Source organism: Toxorhynchites rutilus, chromosome 3 (genome assembly GCF_029784135.1).
Source record: "Toxorhynchites rutilus septentrionalis strain SRP chromosome 3, ASM2978413v1, whole genome shotgun sequence".
Taxonomy (NCBI): domain Eukaryota; kingdom Metazoa; phylum Arthropoda; class Insecta; order Diptera; family Culicidae; genus Toxorhynchites; species Toxorhynchites rutilus.
This window is the reverse complement of record NC_073746.1, coordinates 39491906-39514766: the sequence shown is the minus strand read 5'-3', so window position 1 is coordinate 39514766 and position 22861 is coordinate 39491906. Positions and strand designations below refer to the sequence as shown.

General features: G+C 36.2%; 1 protein-coding gene across 1 annotated transcript; it reads left to right on the top strand.

The window, feature by feature from the left end:
- Positions 1-309: 309 nt before the first annotated feature.
- Positions 310-13539, top strand: LOC129776364 (uncharacterized). The gene is made up of 4 exons (XM_055781954.1): positions 310-460; positions 12497-12737; positions 12811-12944; positions 13003-13539. The coding sequence occupies exons 1-4, from the start codon at positions 397-399 to the stop codon at positions 13308-13310; spliced, it is 747 nt and encodes a 248-aa protein (XP_055637929.1). The 5' UTR covers positions 310-396; the 3' UTR covers positions 13311-13539.
- Positions 13540-22861: the final 9322 nt, after the last annotated feature.

Genomic DNA, 22861 nt, shown 5'->3' with positions numbered 1-22861 from the left:
GATGATGATTCACTTCCCATCGTGTGAGCTTTAATGCAATCTGTCGTTGGTTATCGAGAGGGCTTCCCAGAATTGAACAGCTAAAAAGTTCAATAGTAGATCCATCTTAACCTCCCCTTAGCTAGATCGAATCTTGACTAATGGGTCTCGTTAGGATAAGATGACGTTGGGCGCCGCACAAACGGGAAGCAGCCTGTTTGCTTCGAATGCGTTAGATAGAATCGGCAAAGATCAAGCAGGATGTTTTTGTTGTTGACGATTGCAAAAGCTATTCGATGTCATTTGACAACTGTAATTGACTAGTATAAAAGGAACCGCTGCGAGATGAGGTTTTGTTAGTTTGTTGCGTTATCTTGAAGTTGTGTGGTTTGATCAGTGTCGATAACTTCTGTAAAAATGAAACTTTTTGTTGTTAGTTTTTTGGTTGTGCTGAATTTTGGAAAGAACAACGCCCGTTTAGGTTTGTGAAGTGTTAGAATAGAGCTGGTAAACTTCTTGTGTTTCGAACTAGGCAAAACCGTTTGAAGTTGATCGTTTTAATAACTCGAACTTGAGCCAGGCTATTGTACATAGAACTCACTGCACGGTATTTGGGAGTAACAATAATAAATCGTATTTTGCGTGAATAATAACAGCATGGTGCGTACAGGTGATGTGTGAACCATTTATTGCCACCCAGCTTGAAATTACTAGTAATTTAATTTACTAAATACGATTGAAACGATGCAAAAATGTTCTTAAACGAATTTGGAGTGGGCATTTGGTAGCACAGACTTCAATCCACTAGGTTATTCACATCTGATCAAGTTAGAGGGGTGTACCTGTGTACGTTTAATCGAAATTTGTAGTCGTTGAATAAGTCCAATGAAAAGACAGACCGCGAACTTCCACCTGCTACAATCCGTGCAGTGATTGACGATTGGCCCAAGCGTTTACGACTCTGCTTGAAGACGATGATGGACCATTTCAAATAATTTTGCAAAAAATGTAAATTTTGGATACTTCTATACCAACAATATTTTTTCTTGCTTTTTATCTTATTTTGCTCTCGAGTTATGACTGACAAAACTTATGGCTTTACATTAGGATGCCAATGAAAGTGGTCATCTCGAATTTCAAAAAGTTACCCCATAAAAAATGTTCACCACCTCGAAAAAACACTCTATGCAAAATATCAGCTCAATCAGATTTAAGGCGAAGGTGGAACGAAGCCATTGTAGTAGTATAGGTAAAACCACGTGTTCTTCATGGGTAATAGTTGTTAGAATTAAATTAAAACGCACAGATCTCCCCTGTGCCTGGACTCGTCGTATATTATAATTGGTCCTGTAACTGAATTTATTCATATTCTATTCAGTACCTTGTCTGAACCTACGCAACATTAAAGATTAATACTCTACATTCCTCTTCTACTTAGGGATCAACAACACTTATTAAATTTAAATTTTCTAGCAGATATCCTGGTTTCTTCACCACTCTATGTGGACGTATATTTGTTTCCTCATCCGTATACTCCGTGTGGTTAGATACTAGATACTGGACTATCCATTACAACTTCTTCGGTAATCATTTCTTCATTGTCTTACGCTAGTTCTCGTTTATCTGCTTGTTCTGTTTCCAACAACTTAAGATGGGGTACGTTCCTATGATTGATCCGTTGAGATTCTTTCGACTGCATCCGATTCTGTACGATTCAATATTGTCTATATATTGTAATTCTTCTGGGCTTAAAGTTGATGCCAGCTTATTGTTCTTCATCATCCGTTTTACTAGAACTACATCTCCCACTTTCAATTCCTTCCACTTAGCTCTCCGTCGATTATTGGTATATTCAGCACTTCTCTGTTTCTGTAATTTATCCCGATCCCGTATTTCTTCCACCAATTTGTTTGTTCGGGTAGATAGTGTTGGCAGCTTATCGCGAATGATTCTTCCGAACGTTAGAACCGATGGAGCGACTCCCGTAGTTGTATGAGGTGTCGAATTATGCATAAGAAAACTCATTCTCAAATCCAACTTCCATTCAGTTTCTTCCAATTGACTTATTTTCAAATGCTTCTCGATCATTCCATTAACTCGTTCAACTTCCCCATTCGCTTGAGGCCAATACGGAGTGGTCCTTCGCTGTTCAATACCGTATTGTTTGCAAAACTTCTTCATTTCTTCACTTGTATACTGGGGACCATTGTCAGAGTCTCTGGGAATCCAAACCGGCAAAATTTTTCGTGGAAAGCTTGAACAGTCAACGATGCAGTAATCTGTTTCATAACAATCACTTCTATAAAACAGCTAATGTAGTCAACAATTACACGGAGGTTATGACCCGATGGGAGAGGCCCTACGATGTCAGCAGCTAAATCCACCCATGCTCTATCTGGCATTTTAGAACTCCTCATCGGTTCCGGCGGATCAAGTGATGAAACAATCGTACATGATTTGCAACTTTCAACCACTCTTTCTGCCTGCTTATCTATGGCGGGTCACCCTACTTTCTCAGCACCCGAGTCAATAACCATCCGAATTGTAACTCCTCCTACCTTGAAGTGAAATTCGTTGCTCTCCATAGCATAGAACACATACCCATCTTCCCGATCCATTTGTTTCTCTTTCTCGTTCTCCTCTGTTACTGCACGAATGCATTTAGCTGGCCTGCCGTGATACTCATTTCCGAAATTATCGCTCTTGGAGTCAGGTTTACGCTTATACGATCCAGTGGGTCTAACCTGATTATTTTGATTGAAACGAAAACACAAAAATGGCCGCAAGACTGACATTTGTAGCACTGTGCCTCCCTAGCCGGGCACCATTTGCTACCCTTCAAATGACCCAGACGCTCGCAAGCAAAACAAGACATAATTTTTCCCTGATTCATTGTAACCTTCTTCATCAAAAATCTTGGTTTGAATCGAACTTCCACACATTGAACCTTAGTCTCGTTCGTATATCCGCTCGTTTTACTCATTTGCATTGATTTTGTTTTAGTGTCAGCCATAGAAGTTCCAAGAGCTATGATCTCGCTCAAAGATCTACGATCCTTGTTCTAAATTTCTACTCGCAAAGGCTCAGAACTACATTTTTCAGTGATTTGATCTACAATCATTTCTTCAAAATTGGTTCCAGAAAATCCACAGCGTTTTGCCTGAATCCTTAAGCGTAAAGCAAATTCTGACAATCGTTCCAATGGTTTCTGAGTCATTTGTCTAAACAAGTAACGTTCGTATGCTATCATTCGTTTGGGTTCGAAATGATCATCTAATGCATTAATAGCAACATCATAGTGAGGCGGTTTAACAACAACCAATGGAACCCGTTTTACATCCGGCAAATTTTCGTATAGCTCTTGTAGATCTGACCCCCCCAATATAACAGCTTTGCAAGTTTGTCGGATTGATCCACGACGCCAGAAGTACTGAAATAACATTCCAGTTGCCTCTTCCATTTTTCCCACTCTGCTGCCATCCGATTGTCCTCAATGTTCAAATCGAATTGTCGAACTGGCCGAAATGTTTCCATATTGCTCGTATCACTATACAAATTTTAAATTTGAAAATTCAAAATTCAAAATAATCAATTTATTCCAATGGGTAATTTCGCGTACATGTATGTATGTATGCATATACATTTTCCTCTTGACCAACGTGACTCTACCTGATTTGAAATGGAACTATTCTTTTTTCTAATATATACTTTTTCCCATACCCGAAATGACGAAAATAATTGGCTTAATATGCCCAATCTGATATTCGATATAACCTTACATTTTTTTCTGAGCCAACAGCTCCCGACCTTATTTTTCCGTATTACCCTTTCAGAAGGAACCAGCAGTTCTCATCTTTCTCGTTTTCCAAACCTCTACACCTCCGAACCAACAGTTCTGATTATTTTCGTCCTGACGACAAACCAGCAGTTTATCAGTCAATGTACAAACTATTCTCTGCAATCTCGCACTTCGATCTCAGCCAACAGCTTACGATCATCCTCTGTCATTTTAATTTTAGAAGGAACCAGCAGTTCTCATCTATCCATATATCCACTTCCACTCCAATCCAACAGTAATGGAGTTCTTCTGTTCCGCAGCCCTAATGGTTCCAGCAGTTTCTTAGAAACTAAACCAACAGTTAAGTTGATGCTCACTACAGTCCATAACCTAGAAATCACTTCCTTACATTGGATAATACACTCCTTGAACCAGAAATTGTGAATTTTTCGTCAATATCAAAAGCAGAACATTCCCCTGAATATTCGCAGTTCTTCCACTTCATCGTTTTTCCAATAAACCAATTCGTTTCCATACAATCGAACTTTTTCTCTTTCTATTTCTATCCATATTGCTGTTAACTATTTGTTCACGTTTTACTCAGAATACTGCAGATGAACCAGTATGTGCTGGGAAAAAAAATTACGGCAACAATGCGATCCACGTTCGAGAAACATAATCACTAAAAAATTGGCAAGGTAATACACATAACCTCGAAATATCATCCGTCATTATTTTATGTAGGGCGTAGCACCTTTTTTCTCGCACATGTTTTTTTTTCAGCGTTGGTCAAGGAAAACTCTCAATATCGAAATCTCGGTATGGCACTAACCTGATTCGTATAATATAAGTATCGGTTTATTTGTTATAAATCACTTTCAGCACTTTCTGGTACACTTCTTTTTTTTAATCCTCGCCGCCAAAATGTTAGGTCCTAAATTTCGGGAGCAGAACTAAATAATAACGTGTTGCTCGTTTCGTTATACGTTATACAAAAGAGTTTATTTGACAGATCTCCCCTGTGCCTAAACTCGTCGTATATAATATAACCCTGTAACTGAATTCATTCATATTCTATTCAGTCCCTTGACCAGGGAATCAATTTATCATTGTTTTTGCTTGAAAACAAGCGATAATATCACCGAATGATACAGTCGATATTTTCTTTCAGAGTCACAATCTCTTGTTGCTACTGTTTGTGTATCACAACAAAAAATTGAGAGAATCAACTAATGTTGCGCCGGTGAGACGACAAAGGCGTATCGCAGTGTGACATTGTTATGATACACATTCAGGCTGCAGCAAATTTGTTTTTGTGTGGCTGTGACAAACGGTTTGTAATTGTTGCATTTCATGAACAACAAGGAAAGAAACTTTCTCATCAATATGAAACATTTGGGACAATTTTTCAACTCAATCGCATGTTTTTATGTCAAAGCAGCATTGAATAGGTAACGAAATGGGAACGTAAGCATTTTCTAATAAATTCCAAATAAATTTTTCAATATTTTTCTTATTTTGGGTACGAAAATATAAGTGGTAAGGATAATTGAATGGAACTGGAGGACACCTTTACAGGTTTTTTTTTTTCGGAAACATGTGCTTTGTTCCCGATTTGGAAAAAGGTACTTTTGCCATTTTCAAAATCGAAAACATGGGTTATGTACTGAATCAGCAGTTGGAAGCGATGATTATTGTGTCGATTCTATAACAAATACCCGAATTCTACATGCCCGAGAAACGTTTACCCAAATGTAAGACTTACCTGAAAAAAGTTTACCCGAACGAATATTTACCCGAATGTGACAAATACTCGAATGATCAATTATCCGAATGCAACAAACACCCGAACGACAAAATACCCAGTATTATTCAGTCTCTCCAATGGTTGAGTGTTTTGTGTTACACTTATCATGATGTATGTTAAATAATTTTCATATAAATTAATTGCGATAAAATATTGAATTATTGTTTGTGTACAATGCACTTGTTTTGTTCTTGAAAATATTAAGAAATAAGAGTCTTCCAAACATTGAATAATTTTGACATAGAATAGTCAAAACCATAAATTTCGGATTAGGAATATTCATATTTAAATTAGCGAAAAATTCTTGTAAATCCAAACTGGTCATCTCTTTAAAATAGAGGTTCTAAAGAATCTCTTTCCACCCCATAATATGAGTATCAAATGAAAGGGCCTGACTAGTGGAATACGAAAAACATAAATTCAAAATGACCACCATCATAAAATGTCGGAATGTGGGTATCAAATGAAAGGTCTTGACTAGCTGAATACGAAACACACATATCCAAGATGGCCGCCATGGCAAAATGGTGGATGACAACAATCTTATCCCCAATCCACACAATATGGGTATCAAATGAAAGGTCTTGGCTAGTAGAATACGAAAAACACATATCGGAAATGGCCGCCATCACAAAATGGTGGATGACAACGATCTTATTTCCAACCCTCGCAATATGGGTATCAAATGAAAGGTCTTGACTAGCAAAATACGAAACACACATATCCAAGATGACCGCCATGGCAAAATGGTGGATGACAACAATCTTATTCCCAACCCACACAATATCGGTATCAAATGAAAGGCCTTGACTAATAGAATACGAAAAAGACATCCAAGGATAATATAATTCGGCAGAAATCAATTTGAAGGTTGCGGTTTCAATGCAATGTGAAGAGCGGGTTCAACAAGATCTTTGTTCAATTTTATCTTCATAACATTTTCAACGTTTTCGCCCCCAAACGATTCCTCTCGTTTGTAAAAACCCTGTTGTATGATGAAAAATCTCGCTCCACGTCTGACTGAGAAAATGCTGCAGCGAGGACAACTCGTGCTGTCTCCCAGTACCGTTTATCTCGTATTTTTTGCGCGTACCAGTAGTGAACAACATTGAAATCCTCCGCCGGACTGACCCGATCTTGATACTGGATTTGCGATATTTTATCTTCCGAGGATAATGATTTTTTTCAATACTTTTTTTCTGATAGAACAATGAATTATCTGTATTGTGATGCTAAAACAAGTTTTGTGCCTTCAATCAATTCCGAAATACAGCTGGGTTTGTGATTCCGGATTCTAAATGAATCAAGCTTTAATCAACAGTACGAAGGGAAACATCATGAGAAAGGCTGGCTTCGTCTTCTGATTGAAGTTATTCATTAACTTTACTAAAACAGCAACACAATAATGTATTATAGACTACGTTTGTGAGTACTTTATTATGCTTCGATATAACGTACAATTCGAAACAACGTACAATTTTGAAAGTGAAATGTACGTTATATCGAAGTTTACCTGTATTAATTTTGATTCTTTGGATTTTTGAAAATCCGCAATTTCAACATTCTGAACAGTGGTCATACAATAGATCGTTTATTATATGCATTAGTGTGCTTCAAAGTAATTGTATTGATGGACAGATTCAACTATTATTGGGAACTAATTCTGCCTTAACTGTTGCTAAGATTTGTATTCCAGAAAAGCTTGTTATTTATTAGAACTTAGATTGTGGGTTGTTCACTAATCACGTAATGGAATATGGAGGAAAGGGAGTATGTGGAAGTCTAATACAACATTACGTCAACTATGAATTTTCACACCAAAAATCTTATTTAGAAGAGACGGTTTTTTTCGTATGTGAAAAGTGAATAGTCCTTACGTTAAAATATGTGAACCCAACTGTCCAAAATTTCCAATTTTCCAATTCTTTTTTCCAACTTTCCAACTTTCCAATTTTCCAATTTTCCAATTTTCCAATTTTCCAATTTTCCAATTCTCCAATTTTCCAATTTTCCAATTTTCCAATTTTCCAATTTTCCAATTTTCCAATTTCCCAGATTTCTAATTTTCCAATTTTTAAATTTTCCAATTTTCCAATTTTCCAATTTTCCAATTTTCCAATTTTCCAATTTCCCAGATTTCTAATTTTCCAATTTTTCAATTTTCCAATTCTCCAATTCTCCAATTTTCCAATTTTCCAATTTTTCAATTTACCAATTTTTCAATTTTTCGATTTTTCAATTTTTCAATTTTAAAATTTTAAAATTTTTGAATTTTTAAATTTTTAAATTTTTCAATTTATTTATTTTTCAATTTTTCGGTCAACTAATGTGGGACATTACTGGAAACATACAATCATGGCAATGTTCTGGAAAAAAGGTAATGAAGATGGTGGTTTTTTAAGCGACATAGCATGCGCTGCCATAACTATTTCTCAAATAGTGACGTCAGTCGTTGTGTTTATATTTGATTGCATACCACATCCATGTGAAAATGCTATTTTCAGGAAGTGTTTTATCAATTAAAAACGTACACTTTATTAGAGTTCCCGCTGAATATAAAGCTAATGTGACAGCAGGCAGTGATTATTTGTGAATTCACATCGAAAAAGACGGATAAAAGTGATATTTCCATGTGCCATATTCACTCCCCCACGTTCATAGAAACGAACGAAATTTCATTATTTTAACGTTACGAAGTTGATGTTTTGAAGGCTTTCAGTGTCGGTGTGTATATTGTGAGGAAATAATCGGCAATTGATAAAAAAAAACACCGAAAATGTTACTGCTTTCGAGATCTAAGTATACGACTGCTCTTTGGACCTTTTTACTACATAAATAATCGAAATAAGCCACAATACAATTATCATCTGTTAAAAACAAACAGTTGAATGATTTCATGGGAATTTCGGCTCAAATTATCATGCAACCGTGAGTACTTTGAACATTGTTTTGTTTTTTCCATATACGTTCCATATCGAATGCATATAATGACGACACGATATTTTGCTTTCCAATACAGATATACTTCGCCTACTGCCACCTCAATATGTACCTCATTGCAATCATGGCAAGCTAAATGAAACCGTATGAAAGACGGCTGCCCTTTGTCCCTAAAGGTGTTATGTAGCTAATTGACTCTCCCTCCAGAGCCTGAATGGTTAAAATAATCTGAATTTATCATTTGAAGCAAGGTACATCAATGGGGGAAAAAGTTTGATCATATTAAAAAAGTGTACGCTATATCGAGAAAAAATGTTCGTTATATCGAGTGACGCAATATCGAGGGTACGATGTATCGAGGGTACGTTATATCGAAGTTTACTTGTATGTCCAAGAATCTCAAGCACCCGGAAACTTAATTCCTCGAAAACACAATCGTCAATGATCCAATCATACGAAGATTTAATAAATTCCGCTACCACACTTGCGAATCAAGCAGAAAAACTGTCCTGTCTCGGTGCTGTTCACACTAACCACACACGCAACGCTATGAAAGCAACGGTAGTAGCAGCAGCGGAATTGAACATCATCGAAAATAAACATCACACGACACACCATCAGCGCAGAACACTCAGAAATGGCAAATTTTTCACTTTTGGACCTCTCGCACTAATTGCTTGGCTTGATATTTAAATTCAAATTGACCAGCTTAGTCTGCCAAACCTCCGATAATCGCACTCAATAATTTTCTCAATATTTTTTATTCCTTGTGCCACGAAGCAACCGACCGAACATCACTTTTTATGCACTTTTTTATCCATTCTAACTAAACTTACGTTGCTAGCGATTTTCTTCGAACAGCACAATTTCAACCGAACACTTTCGTTGCTTGCTTATAATTTGTTTTTTTTTTCAAATATGTGGCTGATTTTCTCTATTTGCACAAATTTGCACGCATTTCGCATGAAACATAAAAAAACTTCTACCGAACCGGCGATGTCGTAAGCATTTACAAAATTTGTCAGAAAAGAGTAGTCTGTCTTCCTCTTTTTGGTAGGAATGTTGTGCGACAAACCTCTTGTTGCGAAAACTCATTTATTGGGACATATCGCATATCATGATATTTGCAAATAGGTACAATTGTGTGTTACTTTCGTAGCACAACAAACGGATGTGGTGATACAAATTTGTTCGCATTGAACTGAAACGCAATTTGTCACTCTCGTTTTGAGCATGCGTTATTGTACACTGGAGGAAAACATTAGTAAATGCAGCTACCAAATCTTTAAGGCCCATTTATACGTTGCTAGTAGCTGACTTGACAATGAGCAGCTACTGACCCGGTGGACTCGCTTGACAATTGGTTGACTCGCCTTGTCCGTTCACACAGTGTGAGCTGCTGGCGAGAAACTAGATACTACGGCACGGGTTTACCAGGGATGCCAGGCGACTTTTCAAATGTCCATCAAATAGTCAGAAACAGCAATCAGGTCCGAATTTGTCAAATGATTGGTCCAAAATCGACTTCTTTATTGGCAGTTTTCATCTTAGGTTTTCAGTTGAATGTATCATCACACAATTTTATAGCAAAACAAACGCTGATCGTGTTTAAAAATACATACTTTGTGCTGAATTTCTTTGAACTGAAGGTACTATCCGAAAAAGCAGAAAGAGAAAAGGATTCGGGCCAGGAATTAGATGCAAAGAAAAGGAGCAACAAATACAATATTGAAGGAACTCTACGATGAGGATCCCCGAGATTACAGAGCAGTGTTGATAATAACACCTGAACAAGTGAAAAAAACTGTTGGATTTAATTGCTCCACGAATACAACGCCAAGATACAGTCATGAGGGATGCTGTACCTGCAAGAGTTAAATTAGAAATGACATTGATGTGCCTTTGTTTTGGAATATCGTTGGGATTGTTGTCGATATTTTTTAGAATCTCGAAAACATCCATAGCTCAGATAATTCCGAAAGGATGTGATGTTATAAATGGTAGTCTAAAAGATTTTTTTTTAATTTTATTTATTTTGTGAAATGAAAATGATAGTCGATTTGCAGGTGCAATAAATACGCTTCAAAAATTTTAATAATGAATGAAAATGTACTTTTTTAAATCGAATATGTATTCTGTTTCTTAGAACAATACTTTTTTTTGTAAGTTGTGATCTGATAATGATTCTATATTAGAGATTCTCAAGAAAACTATCTCAAAAAGAAAGCGTGCCCCGCCAGCGTGCAAAACGAAATAACAATTATTTCGTTTAGAAACTATGAGGGTTTTATTTGTTTTTCCAATAATTTTGAAGTCTATAAATATCTTCACATATTTTCAAATATCTTAAAAATAGAGACATTTCATTACATTTGGCATCACTGATTCGAACGCTAAATTCTGTTTTTGACGTTGTGAAGCATGCAAGTGCGAGTAAATTCAAAAAACTTTGAAGTAGCTCGCACGCCGGATCACACATGACAATAACTGGCATGATGTGTTCACACGGTGTGAGTAGCTGCACTGCAGTAACTGACTAGACCGACTCGTATGCTTACTCGCACCGTCTGAACCCGGCTTTAGTAGTTGAAACATTGGTAAAATGTACGCATTTTTTGTACATATTACCAAAACTTTGTAAAACGGATGTCTTATGCAATATACATCCCTACTAAAGATTCGTACATTTTACTTCATAGCATGTGTAACCTTGATTGTTTTCATTTCTAGTAACTGTAATGTGCGTTCTTCGCAGTCGTCGCTCTTCTTGAGGAAACAAAGCCATTCGGAGGTAAGGTTTTTTGGTTTTTATTAGATTAAAATATATGTAGCTTTTGTTTCTCTTCGTCGAAAACAAATTCTCGACCACAAAGATATCGAGAACTTGTTTTCGCTGCGGGAAAATAAAAGGTGGTGGGCCAATATGCCCACCATCCTACAAAAATAATGCCTACCAATTTTCTTTTGTAAGATGTACCAATGATTATTAGGGTAGAAAATGACTAGCGAATTGGTAACATTTACGAAAAAATTCGTCATATATACTAAATTTTCCTCTCAGTGTACAAAGGTTCGTGATTTTTGATTCCCTGCCCTTGACTGAACCTACGCAACATTTCAGATTAATACTCTACAATTGAGTTTTTGATTTTGGTACAAAAATAGATCAATTCACTTATCAGACTGACACAGACTTATCACTGACACGAGCCTTATGGCGGGTTTACATTAGGGAGATCTATAGCTATAGATGGATTTATTCACGTGAAATAGGTGTAAACGGGTGAGAATAAATATGATACACTTACTCGAGGTATATATAACTTGAATAAATTCAGCATATGTAAACGCTTGAGAATTTCTCACTGGTGAGAAATCACTAAAGTTGGATGCAGTTCTACTTCAGGTGAGTAAATTCACCTAAAATATGAATATATTCATTATAGAAGTTCACGTTAATGTAAACGGTTGATGCGATTTCTATAAATCTCATCATATTTCTTCACATGAATATATCACTAGTCTAAACCCACCCTTAGAATACATTTGAAAAAATAACAATTCAATACTGAAGTGAAAGGTTTGAACGATGTGTTCCGATGTACATTTGCATATATAAATGTATATATAAGGTGTATTCGCATATGAAGTAAAATTCTGATCACACGCGAGCGTAACATGAGCAAATTTATATCACATGCGAATTGGGGCTCTTTTGGTATTAACTAGCACAGTAACTCATTGTTGATAATTCCTTAATATTTTGCCGTTTCCTTCTTGAATTTGCCGTTGAATTGAAGTTGAGTAAATATCACAAAATACTGGAGATCCCTGGCTCGGGAATAACATGCAAATAAATGCACGCAACACATGAGAAAATGTGTAATTACTCTAAACTACTATTATTTAGGGGACTTTTCACTAACGGGAAATCCATCTAAAGGGATTTCCCGGCATTAAGAAACCTTAATTAATAGTTAATCCAATTTCAGCACCTATTCTCTCCGCCTGCTCACGCAACGATCCAAATTTCGAACAATGTGTCAAACAGGTGGTGGAACGAATCCGTCCCAACGTGGCCGTTGGGAACTTCGGCGAGGATCAACCGTCGGCTCCTCCCCTTGAGCCGCTCTGGGTCAAGCAGATGGCGATTGACCACGGTCCTGGCTTCCGAGTAAAGCTAACCAACGTGACAATCGAGGGCTCCGGCGCGTTCGAGATTCGACGGGTGAAGTAAGATTGGAGGCGGGTAATTTATGCAAATAGAGCCCCCGAGGTAATCGGTGTATATTTTCTCTGTGATTAGATTGAATGTTGATGAGAAACAGTTCAACGTCAGCGTGAAGCTTCCCAGAATGCTCGTCAGTGGACAATATGCACTGGATATGCAAATGCCTTTGCTGCGAATCTCCGGCCAGGGCGATTTCAATTTGATACTGAGTGAGTACTGATTGCGGTGGAAAATCGGTCTGGCGAAAATAAGATTGAACTGTTACAGATAACACAATTGCTAACATGCGCATGCGATACTATCTCGAGCAGGAGAAGGAGACCGGTGGGGAGTCTGTGCAGTTCCAACCGATCCAGCTTAAGCTGAAATTTGACAAAGGAAAGTTCAACCTGAAGAATCTGTTCGATGGAGACGCAGTGCTGGGACAAATTGCCAATGATGCGATCAATCAGGATCCCCACGTTCTGCTGGATGAGGTGAAGCCGGCTTTCGAGCAGAGTTTGGGGAACATTTTCACAGAGATAGCTAATAGCGCTGTTCGTGGGGCAAGTGAGCTCGATATTTTACCGCTGTGAGAGTTTTATCACGCGACGATGAGTAGCAAAGCGAATTAGCGAATTATTCCTCAGCCCTATGTTTAGTTATTAACCGGCTCGGCGCCAGAAAAAATAAGATAAATTGATCCAATGAAATGCACCGTAGTGTCACATTGCACCAGGCAGTACAATAAAGATTTTCCCATTTTGTGAAAAATTTAGTTCTAGACGAGAGAAAGAATCAATAAAAAAAATATTTATTGCTGAACATTTCGTTTTTTCTTTAACACTAGAACTACCAACCGGTCAAAATGACCGGTAAAATCATTTTTTCGCAAGATTTTGTTTTGAAATTATTTTTTAATAACTTTTAATAATGTTATTACTTTTTCTAGATTCGTATATTGATTAATATTTTAAATTATTTTGATCTCCCACTTTTCATTTTTTTTAAATACATATGTGTTATACCTATACATACAGACCGGTCAAAATGACCGGTTGTGGTTTTAAATGTTTCTAATAGGGGAAAGTCGGGAAAGACGGACACCCTGTATAATTGATAAATTACGTTTTTATTCTAAATTTTAATGATGTACAAACTTGCAATACAGTGTATCAATACCTTTGACACTTACTGTGCACACCTAGTTGACTTTCTGTTAAAATTGTAAATAAAAACAAAAAGGGAATCTACAAAGAGCAGCTCGATTTAAATTGTCGTCTGCAGAAAATAAGGCTCACATTGTTATCGAGTTATTTTTTGGGGTATTTTTCGTTACGTGAAAGATTTACCATCAGTTCTCTTTCAGTTTATCGAATCAGCGGTGAAGTTTTCTCATTTTTACTCCAGAAATATTGACGAAACTAAAATACTAATCAAGTCGGGTAAGACGGACACTCCACTGACTAAAGACAAACATTTGGTTTTGAAAACAATTTGATCATCTCCTCCTTCTTTTATTAACAGATGCCCACTTACTACGTTTGCAAGTGCAGCTAGATATCAGTGACGAATCAGCAGAGTGGTTTTTGAAACGTAATCCGATTCAGTCATTCCGAATGCCGGAAGCTATTTTAGACACGGAAAAATGAGGAAAATTACAAGCCCTTCTGGGTGATTTTAGTCTAGCCTTTTTTAACTATTTTGAAGGTATATTTGAAGACCTCCAAAACTTATCGAGAACAAAAACTTGAATTTTCAGTTAGTGTCCATCTTTCCCACCCCAAATGTCCATCTTTCCCGCCAAGTGTCCGTTTTTCCCGACTCAATTTTTTTTTCAAAGATGGCGGAGATATTCATTTTTCAAATTTTCTGACTCAAAGACAAATTTTACTATAAAAAGAGAATATCAATTTATGGTGAGATAGCTATATTTTTTTTTGTGAAATTTACGAAAATCAACTTTTACTTAGGGCGTCCGTCTTTACCACCCTTCCCCTACCAAAATTGCTTGAAAACTACACCAATCTGCCACTACGGTGCCAGCCAATAAAAATTTTCGGAACAATTACTACTTCTAAATCACAAAATTCTGTATTTCCCAATTTTTTAGAATTTTGTAATATATGGTGAAGCAATTTTATTTTCTTATTGACAGTTATTGTAAATGGTAAAAATAGGTACGGTTGAAATTAAGGCAGTTGAAATACTTACAATACTGTGGACAATCGGGTTGATTTAAAAAAAAAATTACAGTTATTTTAGTTTTCAGTGTAAATAAATTGTGAATATTTTTATTATATTTGAGGGGAAAAATTCACAAAATTCTAAATATATATTTTTATCTAGTTATAAAACTTCACCCCAAGAATGCCGATACGCCCGAACATATCTAGAGAGGACGTAACAAATTCATGAGAAGATTTTTCCGATATAGATGGTGTTTTTGAAATTGGTTCCTGAAATAAGACAAGCATTGAAACCTATGCTATCCCTAACCTATGATCAATCAGAAGAAAATTTGTTTGTTTCCTCAGGGAGTAATAGTAAAGAGAATCAATGTACGTAGACCAATAAGAATTTTGATACTGTCGTCATCTTCGGATGAGAATGACCGTCAACAAGTTGGAATTTCTGCTGAAAGTTCACTGCAATCCAGGCAGGATATAAATCAACAGAATTTTCAAAGCAATAATTGTAGAGTGTGTTTGTATGAGATCTGTTCAAAAAGTAGAGATGAAACGGATATCCGGATAACACAAGATAAATCATAACAAAACTCATTAACATAATTTATACATAACTAGCTGACCCGGCAAACGTTGTTCTGCCATATAATTTATTTCTGGAGAATATTTTTGGTTAGCAAAAAATAACGAATACATTTCAAAAGTCTATGTATGTAATCGTTCAGATCTGTAAAATTGATCCAAATGATAATTTTTACTGCGAAACATACATATGCGTACCTCTTATTTCCAAATTTTCCCTTTTTATTATAAAATATCCGTCTTTTATATATAAAGAAATGCGTGCCGTTCTCCTGTGATAATATTTTACACGTACGTGGGAAAATCTTTTTTTTATATATAACGATTAAAAATAAGGTTTGATTACTGAAATGCTCATAAATTCTCTGAATATCTCAGAAGATTTATCGCAAGATATTTTATATACTCTTATAAGATTTTCTGACGGTCTGTTTCCGTTTCAAGAACTCTTAAATAGTCTGATTTGAACCTCTGACCCTAAAAGGTTGATATTTGGTAATTTGAATCTTCTCATAAGTAATTGAAATGACTTCACAACTCAGCGTTTAAAGATGCTCTCATGTGAGGTAAGTTCGATGTTCTAGGATCTAGCCTGCATTGAAACTCTCTTCTACCGTTTAACCACAGTCCAAAACACAAACATACAGGGGAGGTGGGAGTAAAACGGATATTTTAAGAAGAACTTCAATTATATCTCATGTTTCTCAAATTTTTGATGCAGTTTCTTGCAATTTAATATACTGTTTTTCTATCTAACTGACCAAATATTTTACAAAAAAGTGTTTTTCAATGTTTTTTTTCTAGAATCAAAACAGACCGAAAAGTATAACATTTTTTTCGATGCGGGTATAATGGACATGTAGTGGGGGTAATATGGACAGGATGGTAAATATGAAGCGTAGAAGTTTATCGATCGCGAGAGGAATAAAAAAAACCAACTCATCACGAATGACCGTTAAATGATGAAAAAATCGAATTCATCCACCTAGAAGTGATATCGTGCTTTTCAGCAGTATAAACGGACAGATCCTCGACTATTTTGTTTTTGGTTCCAGTCAGCTTCTAAACTGTCCACTTTTGGTGATTTGATTTCCATTTATAGACGCAGGGAATTCCTTAGGAATAGATTAAACAGTCTTTTCACAGTTCATCTCACTCCCACTGGCAACTGTCCGTTTTACCCCACCAGTACAATTATTTCAATAATTTAAATTTTTCCACTCAAAAATTAATTTACCTTTTCCGTACATACCTAATATCGCTTCTCTGTTAACTCACAAACCGAAATATAACCATCAGCGGATTGAATTTTGATATTAAACCACTCGAAATGCTTAATATCGAAGCAGCTAAAATTATATCCTCACGCGGAATCATGTATGATTTTCGGTTTTTATTTCCCTTTTCCACTTTTGATCAGTATTCATTGCCATAGGGTGGCTTAAATATTATAGAATAGAATAGAATAATATGAAGGTGAATGAAGGTGTTCTCATTAACAGAAATCGGCCTGTCCATATTACTCCCACTGTCCGTATTACCCGCGGTCCCCTACAAACATATGATAGAAAATAAAAGAGAGATTTAAAGTGAGACAAATACTTTCCCCGGAAAACTTTTTAAATGATGTTAAGGTGAAGGTGGAAGGAAGTCACAAATGGTTGCCAGAAATAAGCGCCATCAATTCTTTCAAATCAATAATTTTTTTAATGATCTTTTTAATGATTTTTAATGATTTTTATTGATCGTTTTCGCATACTACCCATCAACCAAACTCTAATCGATTACTCACAAGATATTAAATTTTCATCTGCCGTCGCACTGTATAGTGAAAAACGTCGGAAAACTCGAGCTAGTGCTCTGAAAGTTAAATTTTCGTTTTTCAATTTTCCGCAATGTGTTCCGCAATGTCCATTATTTTTACGTTTAATGTGTCTATAATGTAAGTTTCAGCAACTTTAACATTGGTTAAGAAAATTGTATTGCAGAGCTCGGAACACTGCCACGGCTGCCTATGCTTTCGAAAATAGTAAACGGAAAAGTATTATATTCAATCAAAATGCCTCAGCCAACGAAGAGAAGGGTTAAGGCTCTCCAACGTGGATATGTGAAAAAAATACGATCAACGGAGGAAAATATTAAGGAATTATCAACATCGAGTTGCTGTGCGGAAGAACTTGTTAATACCAAAAGAGCCCCAATTCGCATGTGTTATAAATTTGCTCATGTTACGCTCGCGTATAATCAGAATTTTACTTCATATGCAAATGCCCCCTTTTTTATCCCATTTATTTAGCCGGATTTTTTTTTATCGTGTACATGTAGATATGTTTATGTTTCTATAAATTGTAAATTACACAGTAGAAGTTGTAGCCATTTAGGCGTTAGGTTTTCTGTTCCATTACATTATGGTAAATTACACTCTAGTAGCCATTTCGGCGTAAGGGTATTCTATCTGTTCTTCCATTGTTCAGCAGACCGGACAGCGGAGAAGTTGATATTGATCATTGTTGGGTTATTTATAGAACAGCAGCCCGATGTTTCTTGCAGAGCAGAGCAGTTGTATGGATGAATCGATCTTTGTTCCACCGTGGATCGATCTCCATAGCTGATGATGGTTGCGTGGACGTAATTATTCTATAACAACACAAAGATGGTCAATTGAGGGCCCTGAGTTTGAACTCACGATCGATCGCTTAGTAAGCGAACGCGTAACCAAGTGGCTACGAAGACCCCCTTTGCAAATGCCCCTCTCTATATATATATTTATATTTGCAATTGTTCATCGGAACATGTCGTTCATACATTTTACTTTAATATTGAATTGTTATTTTTTTTTAAAAGTATTCTAAGAATCGTGTAAGTGAAGCGCCACACTGATAAGTGATAAAGTCCATATGTATTTTCGATGTGTTAATGATAAGTGAAACTTTTGAAATTCCTATTGAAACCTAATAATAGCAAACCGCGGTCCATAACTTATAATGTCACACTTGAACAGTCTGAACAGACAATAGCTTCTAAGTTCAACGATTATTTTGTCAATAGTGTTTCATTGATCAAATAATCTATTTTGGTTATTGGTCGATGAAACTGAAGAAATAAAACAGCCGGTTGATAGTAATTGTAGTTTTGAAAGTTTTCACCCAGTTACATTAAATGAACTTAGAACTATTTGCTTTTCCTTAGAAAAAACGGCTGGAGTGGATAGTGTTAATGCTAGAGTTATTCAAGATTGCTTTCATGTTTTTGACTACATCTTGCTGGACCTTAATAATACATCTATATTCACTGGGCATGTGCCTCAGGTGTAGAAGGAATCTTTAATAGTTCCTAGTCTAAAGGTTGCTGGAACGATTAAAGCCGAAGAATTTCGTCGCATCAACATGTTGAACACCATAGAGAAAATATTAGAATTAGTTGTCAAAGGCCAGCTGTTGCAATATTCAAATTTCAGCGCTTTGCTAATACCAGAGCAATCGGCATATCGGGAAGGCCATTCCTGCGAAACCCCACTGAACTTGGTGTTGGCAAAATGGGAAGAGACATTAGAATGTAAAGATGCCATCATTGCTGTTTTCTTGAATCTGAAACGCGCTTTCGAGACAATTCCTAGGCCCTTGTTGTTGAATATGATTAAGCGCTTTGGAATTACGAGTTCTTTATATAAATGGTTTGAAGGCTATTTGCAGGATAGAACTCAAAGGACTATTTTCAATGATTGAATTTTCAGTCCCGTAGGGAGTAATCTTAGAGTACCTCAGGGAAGTGTATTAGTGTCCCTTTTATTCATTATGTACATCAATGACATTCGACGAGTTTTAGGATGTTGTGCTTTTAACCTTTTTACAGATGATACTGTGTTATTCATTGCAGCTAATTATTTGAATCAGGTCGTTTTACATTTGAATGGAGATTTGCGTTCTTTAAGTAGATGGTTGAAGTATAAGCAATTGAAATTGAATATAAATAAAACTGAATTTATGGCAATCTCGCGAAATCGGTCTAATTAAAACGTCTCTATCGTAATTGATGGCGAGACTATTGATCGCGTTCGGGAGATTGAATATCTTGGCGTGATTATTGATGACAAACTCAAGTTCAACACTCACATTGACAATGTCATCAAGAGAATTGCCAAGAAGTATGAAATCTTATGCCGATTGAAAAACGATTTAACTATTTGCAGGAAAACACAGCTATACGAATCAATCATCTCTCCTCATTTAGACTTTCGTTCTTCCATTCTATTTTTAGCTAATGATACGCAAATATCGAGATTACAGCGTTTGCAGAACAAAATGATGCGGTTGATTCTAAAATGTAATAAATTCACTTCCTCATTTTTGATGCTGTACGCTCTAAAATGGTTATCCGTGAAGCAAAGAATTATTTATGTACCTATGGTGTTCATTTTTAAAGTAGTTAACGGTTCGCTGTCACGATATTTGTGTGATCGAGTTGAAAGACGAATTGACTTTCATAGATAAAACAAGAGAAACGCGAATGAATTAAGAACACCTAGTTTCTTGTCATGTGCTTCACAAAATTCGTTGTACTTCAAAGGAATAAATGTTTTCATTTCGATGCCATGTAATGGACATATTAAATGCGCAACAACACTTACAGAATTTAAGAGGCACTGTATTTCACACGTGAAAGCTGTGTTTTATTAACAGCCGAACGTTATTTTTTAATCTTTTTATGACGAAGATTTTTACTGACGAAGTTTTATATGAACGGAGAATTAATGTGGACAATTTTTTGTAGTTTGTTTTAATATTTTAAATCACTCTGACGATGTTTTTTTGAAGGGATTATATTATGTGTACTATCTGAATTTTTTAAATTATTTTTTCTTTAATTTGTGTTAATCTCTATTATGTCTGTTATGATCTTGGTGACGATGGACTATTATTTTTTATTTTTATCCGGTGCTGGAACAAATCGGTAACCAGGCCATTAATGCAAATCCTCACGTCTTCCTGGACGAAGTGAAACCTTCACTGATAGAGAAATTATCCAAATCGCTCACGGATATGTCGTTTTTATAGTTGTATTAGTTGGAAAAAAGTAGTTTACAAAATTTTGAGCATTGCGCTCGTGACACAGATATAAAGTATATGAAACTAGCTGACCCGGCAAACGTTGTTCTGCCATAAAAATTATTTCTAGTGTATATGTTGATTGTAAAATAAAAAATAACTAATGTATTGTAAGTGTGTTTAAATATTTTAAAGATCTACACATACTTGAAACGTTCGTTACTCTTTCTTTCATACTTGTGTTTGACATACTGATGTATAGAGCGCCAAGTCGATGACAAAAATTTAAAAAACACACAAAATATTCCTTGTATTCCATTCCCGATGTATTTCATTCACGAATCTGACATGTTTGTTCTCTTGAACGTTAAATGTAAATTGAAAGAAAGAATAAGTTTCGTTTGTTGCAAATTTGTTGCTCTTCATCGAATGTTTTGCTCAGCTGAGGCGAATATGGCACTACTGAACGGTTTTCTATGTCAATGTCTGCGTTGTTAATTTTTATGAATGATTGTCCGTCATTATCAGTTTTTATTCGTTGATATATTAGACATCCACCTAGGCTTGCGGTCGTGTCGTTGATGAAATCTTCTGCCATTATAAAAAGGCTATGTTTGTGGTAACAATATCGAACAATCACTGATTTCGTCATTAGCAGACCCGAAAGCAATTTGAATTGTTGAAATTTGAATGAAAATGTTTATTCGATGTTGTTTGAATACTTAGTAGACATAGCCTTGACCCTAACTCAACTATTTTTCTATAAATCTCCTTGCATTTCAGCCAAAATATTATCCAGAATATAAAATAATTATCAGAGACTATTTTCGTCCGATATTTTCCCTACCTGTAAAGAATGTGTTATTCTGTTACACAGAACACACAATAGAGCCATAGTTCATTCAAAATTTTTGTTTTAAAAGCGTGTTTATTTCACTCGAAAATTCATAACAATTTACGCTTCACAGAAATGGAACACGAAGCTCAATGACGTCAATACGCATTGCGTTTCAAGGTCGGATGACATTCGTTCTCTTTGAAAAACAATCTACGGGTCGATTATTTGGATATTATTTATACCAAAATACTAAAATCGCGATTAAAAATAGGAAATGGAGATAGACCTTTGAGGTTTTATGTACTTTTATGCCAAATTTATAAAAAAAAGAAATAAAAATTATTAAGATTTTTTTTGCATAGGACCACCCTAATCGGTATAAAACATATGGTAATCGGTACCCTTGCGGTATCATATATAGTTTACGTCCTATTCTCATGCCTACCAAGTTTTCAGTGCATAACTTCATGAAAATCGGTCGAACCGTTTCGTAGGAGTTCGACCACGAACATGATGACACGAGAATTTTATATATTAGGCTGCCAAAAAAGTCCTGCGGTATTTTTTTTGAATTTTCATTTGTTCGTAAAATTAGTTACAATCATCTGTTTTAAGTCAAATATGCGCCGTTTTGTTCGATGACTTGTTCCCAACGAGATGCCAACTTCATAATACCCCTGTTATAGAAGCTCGCTTCCTTATTGGCAAAAAGCTCGGATAGCCAATTTTCACAGGCCTCTTTTGTGGCTAACTTCTGACTACCTAGCTCGTTCGCCATGGACAAAAACAGGTGGCAGTCACTTGGTGCAAGGTCCGGTCTATACGGCGGATGCAAAAGAACCTCAAATCCGAGCTCCCGGAGCTTCTGGCGCGTCACCAAAGAAGTGTGTGGCCTGGCGTTGTCCTGATGGAAGACAATGCGGCCTCTGTTTATCAAAGATAGCCTCTTCTTCATGAGTGCTACCTTGAAGCGGTCCTGTTGTTGGCAGTACAGGTCCGAATTGAGCGTTTGGCCATAGGGAAGCAGCTCATAATAGATTATTCCTTGACAATCCCACCAAACACACAGCAGAACCTTCCTGGCCGTTAATGAGGGCTTGGCCACCGTCTGAGCCACTTCAGCGGGCTTCGACCACGACCGTTACAACTAGAACTACGCGCTTACAACGACACCTCGCGGAAATACCGCAGGACTTTTTTGACAGCCTAATATATATATAGATGTGCATAGTCAATTTTTTCGAATTTTTCACTATCATTCTAATTTGGGTGAAGACAAACTCACAAAATATATGGACGACGTAGATCTGATCAGCCGTTCTCCAGTGATGATGAGTTATACGTACGTGGGAAAAAGTCTCTTTTATATATTAAGATTGAAAGTTTTTTAAATGCCGGTATAGCAATTTTTCGTAAAGGTAATTTTTCTCGATTTCTCTGATATATTCATAGTCAATCCGAAACAAGGCTGGCGGTTGGACTTGTGCTCTGGT

Bases quoted from the DNA above. Each gene is read 5' to 3' on its own strand.
- LOC129776364 (XM_055781954.1), top strand. From the start codon at position 397: ATGAAACTTTTTGTTGTTAGTTTTTTGGTTGTGCTGAATTTTGGAAAG. The intron at 461-12,496 runs GTTTGTGAAGTG...ATCCAATTTCAG, and splicing joins AAAGAACAACGCCCGTTTAG to CACCTATTCTCTCCGCCTGC. The intron at 12,738-12,810 runs GTAAGATTGGAG...CTCTGTGATTAG, and splicing joins TTCGAGATTCGACGGGTGAA to ATTGAATGTTGATGAGAAAC.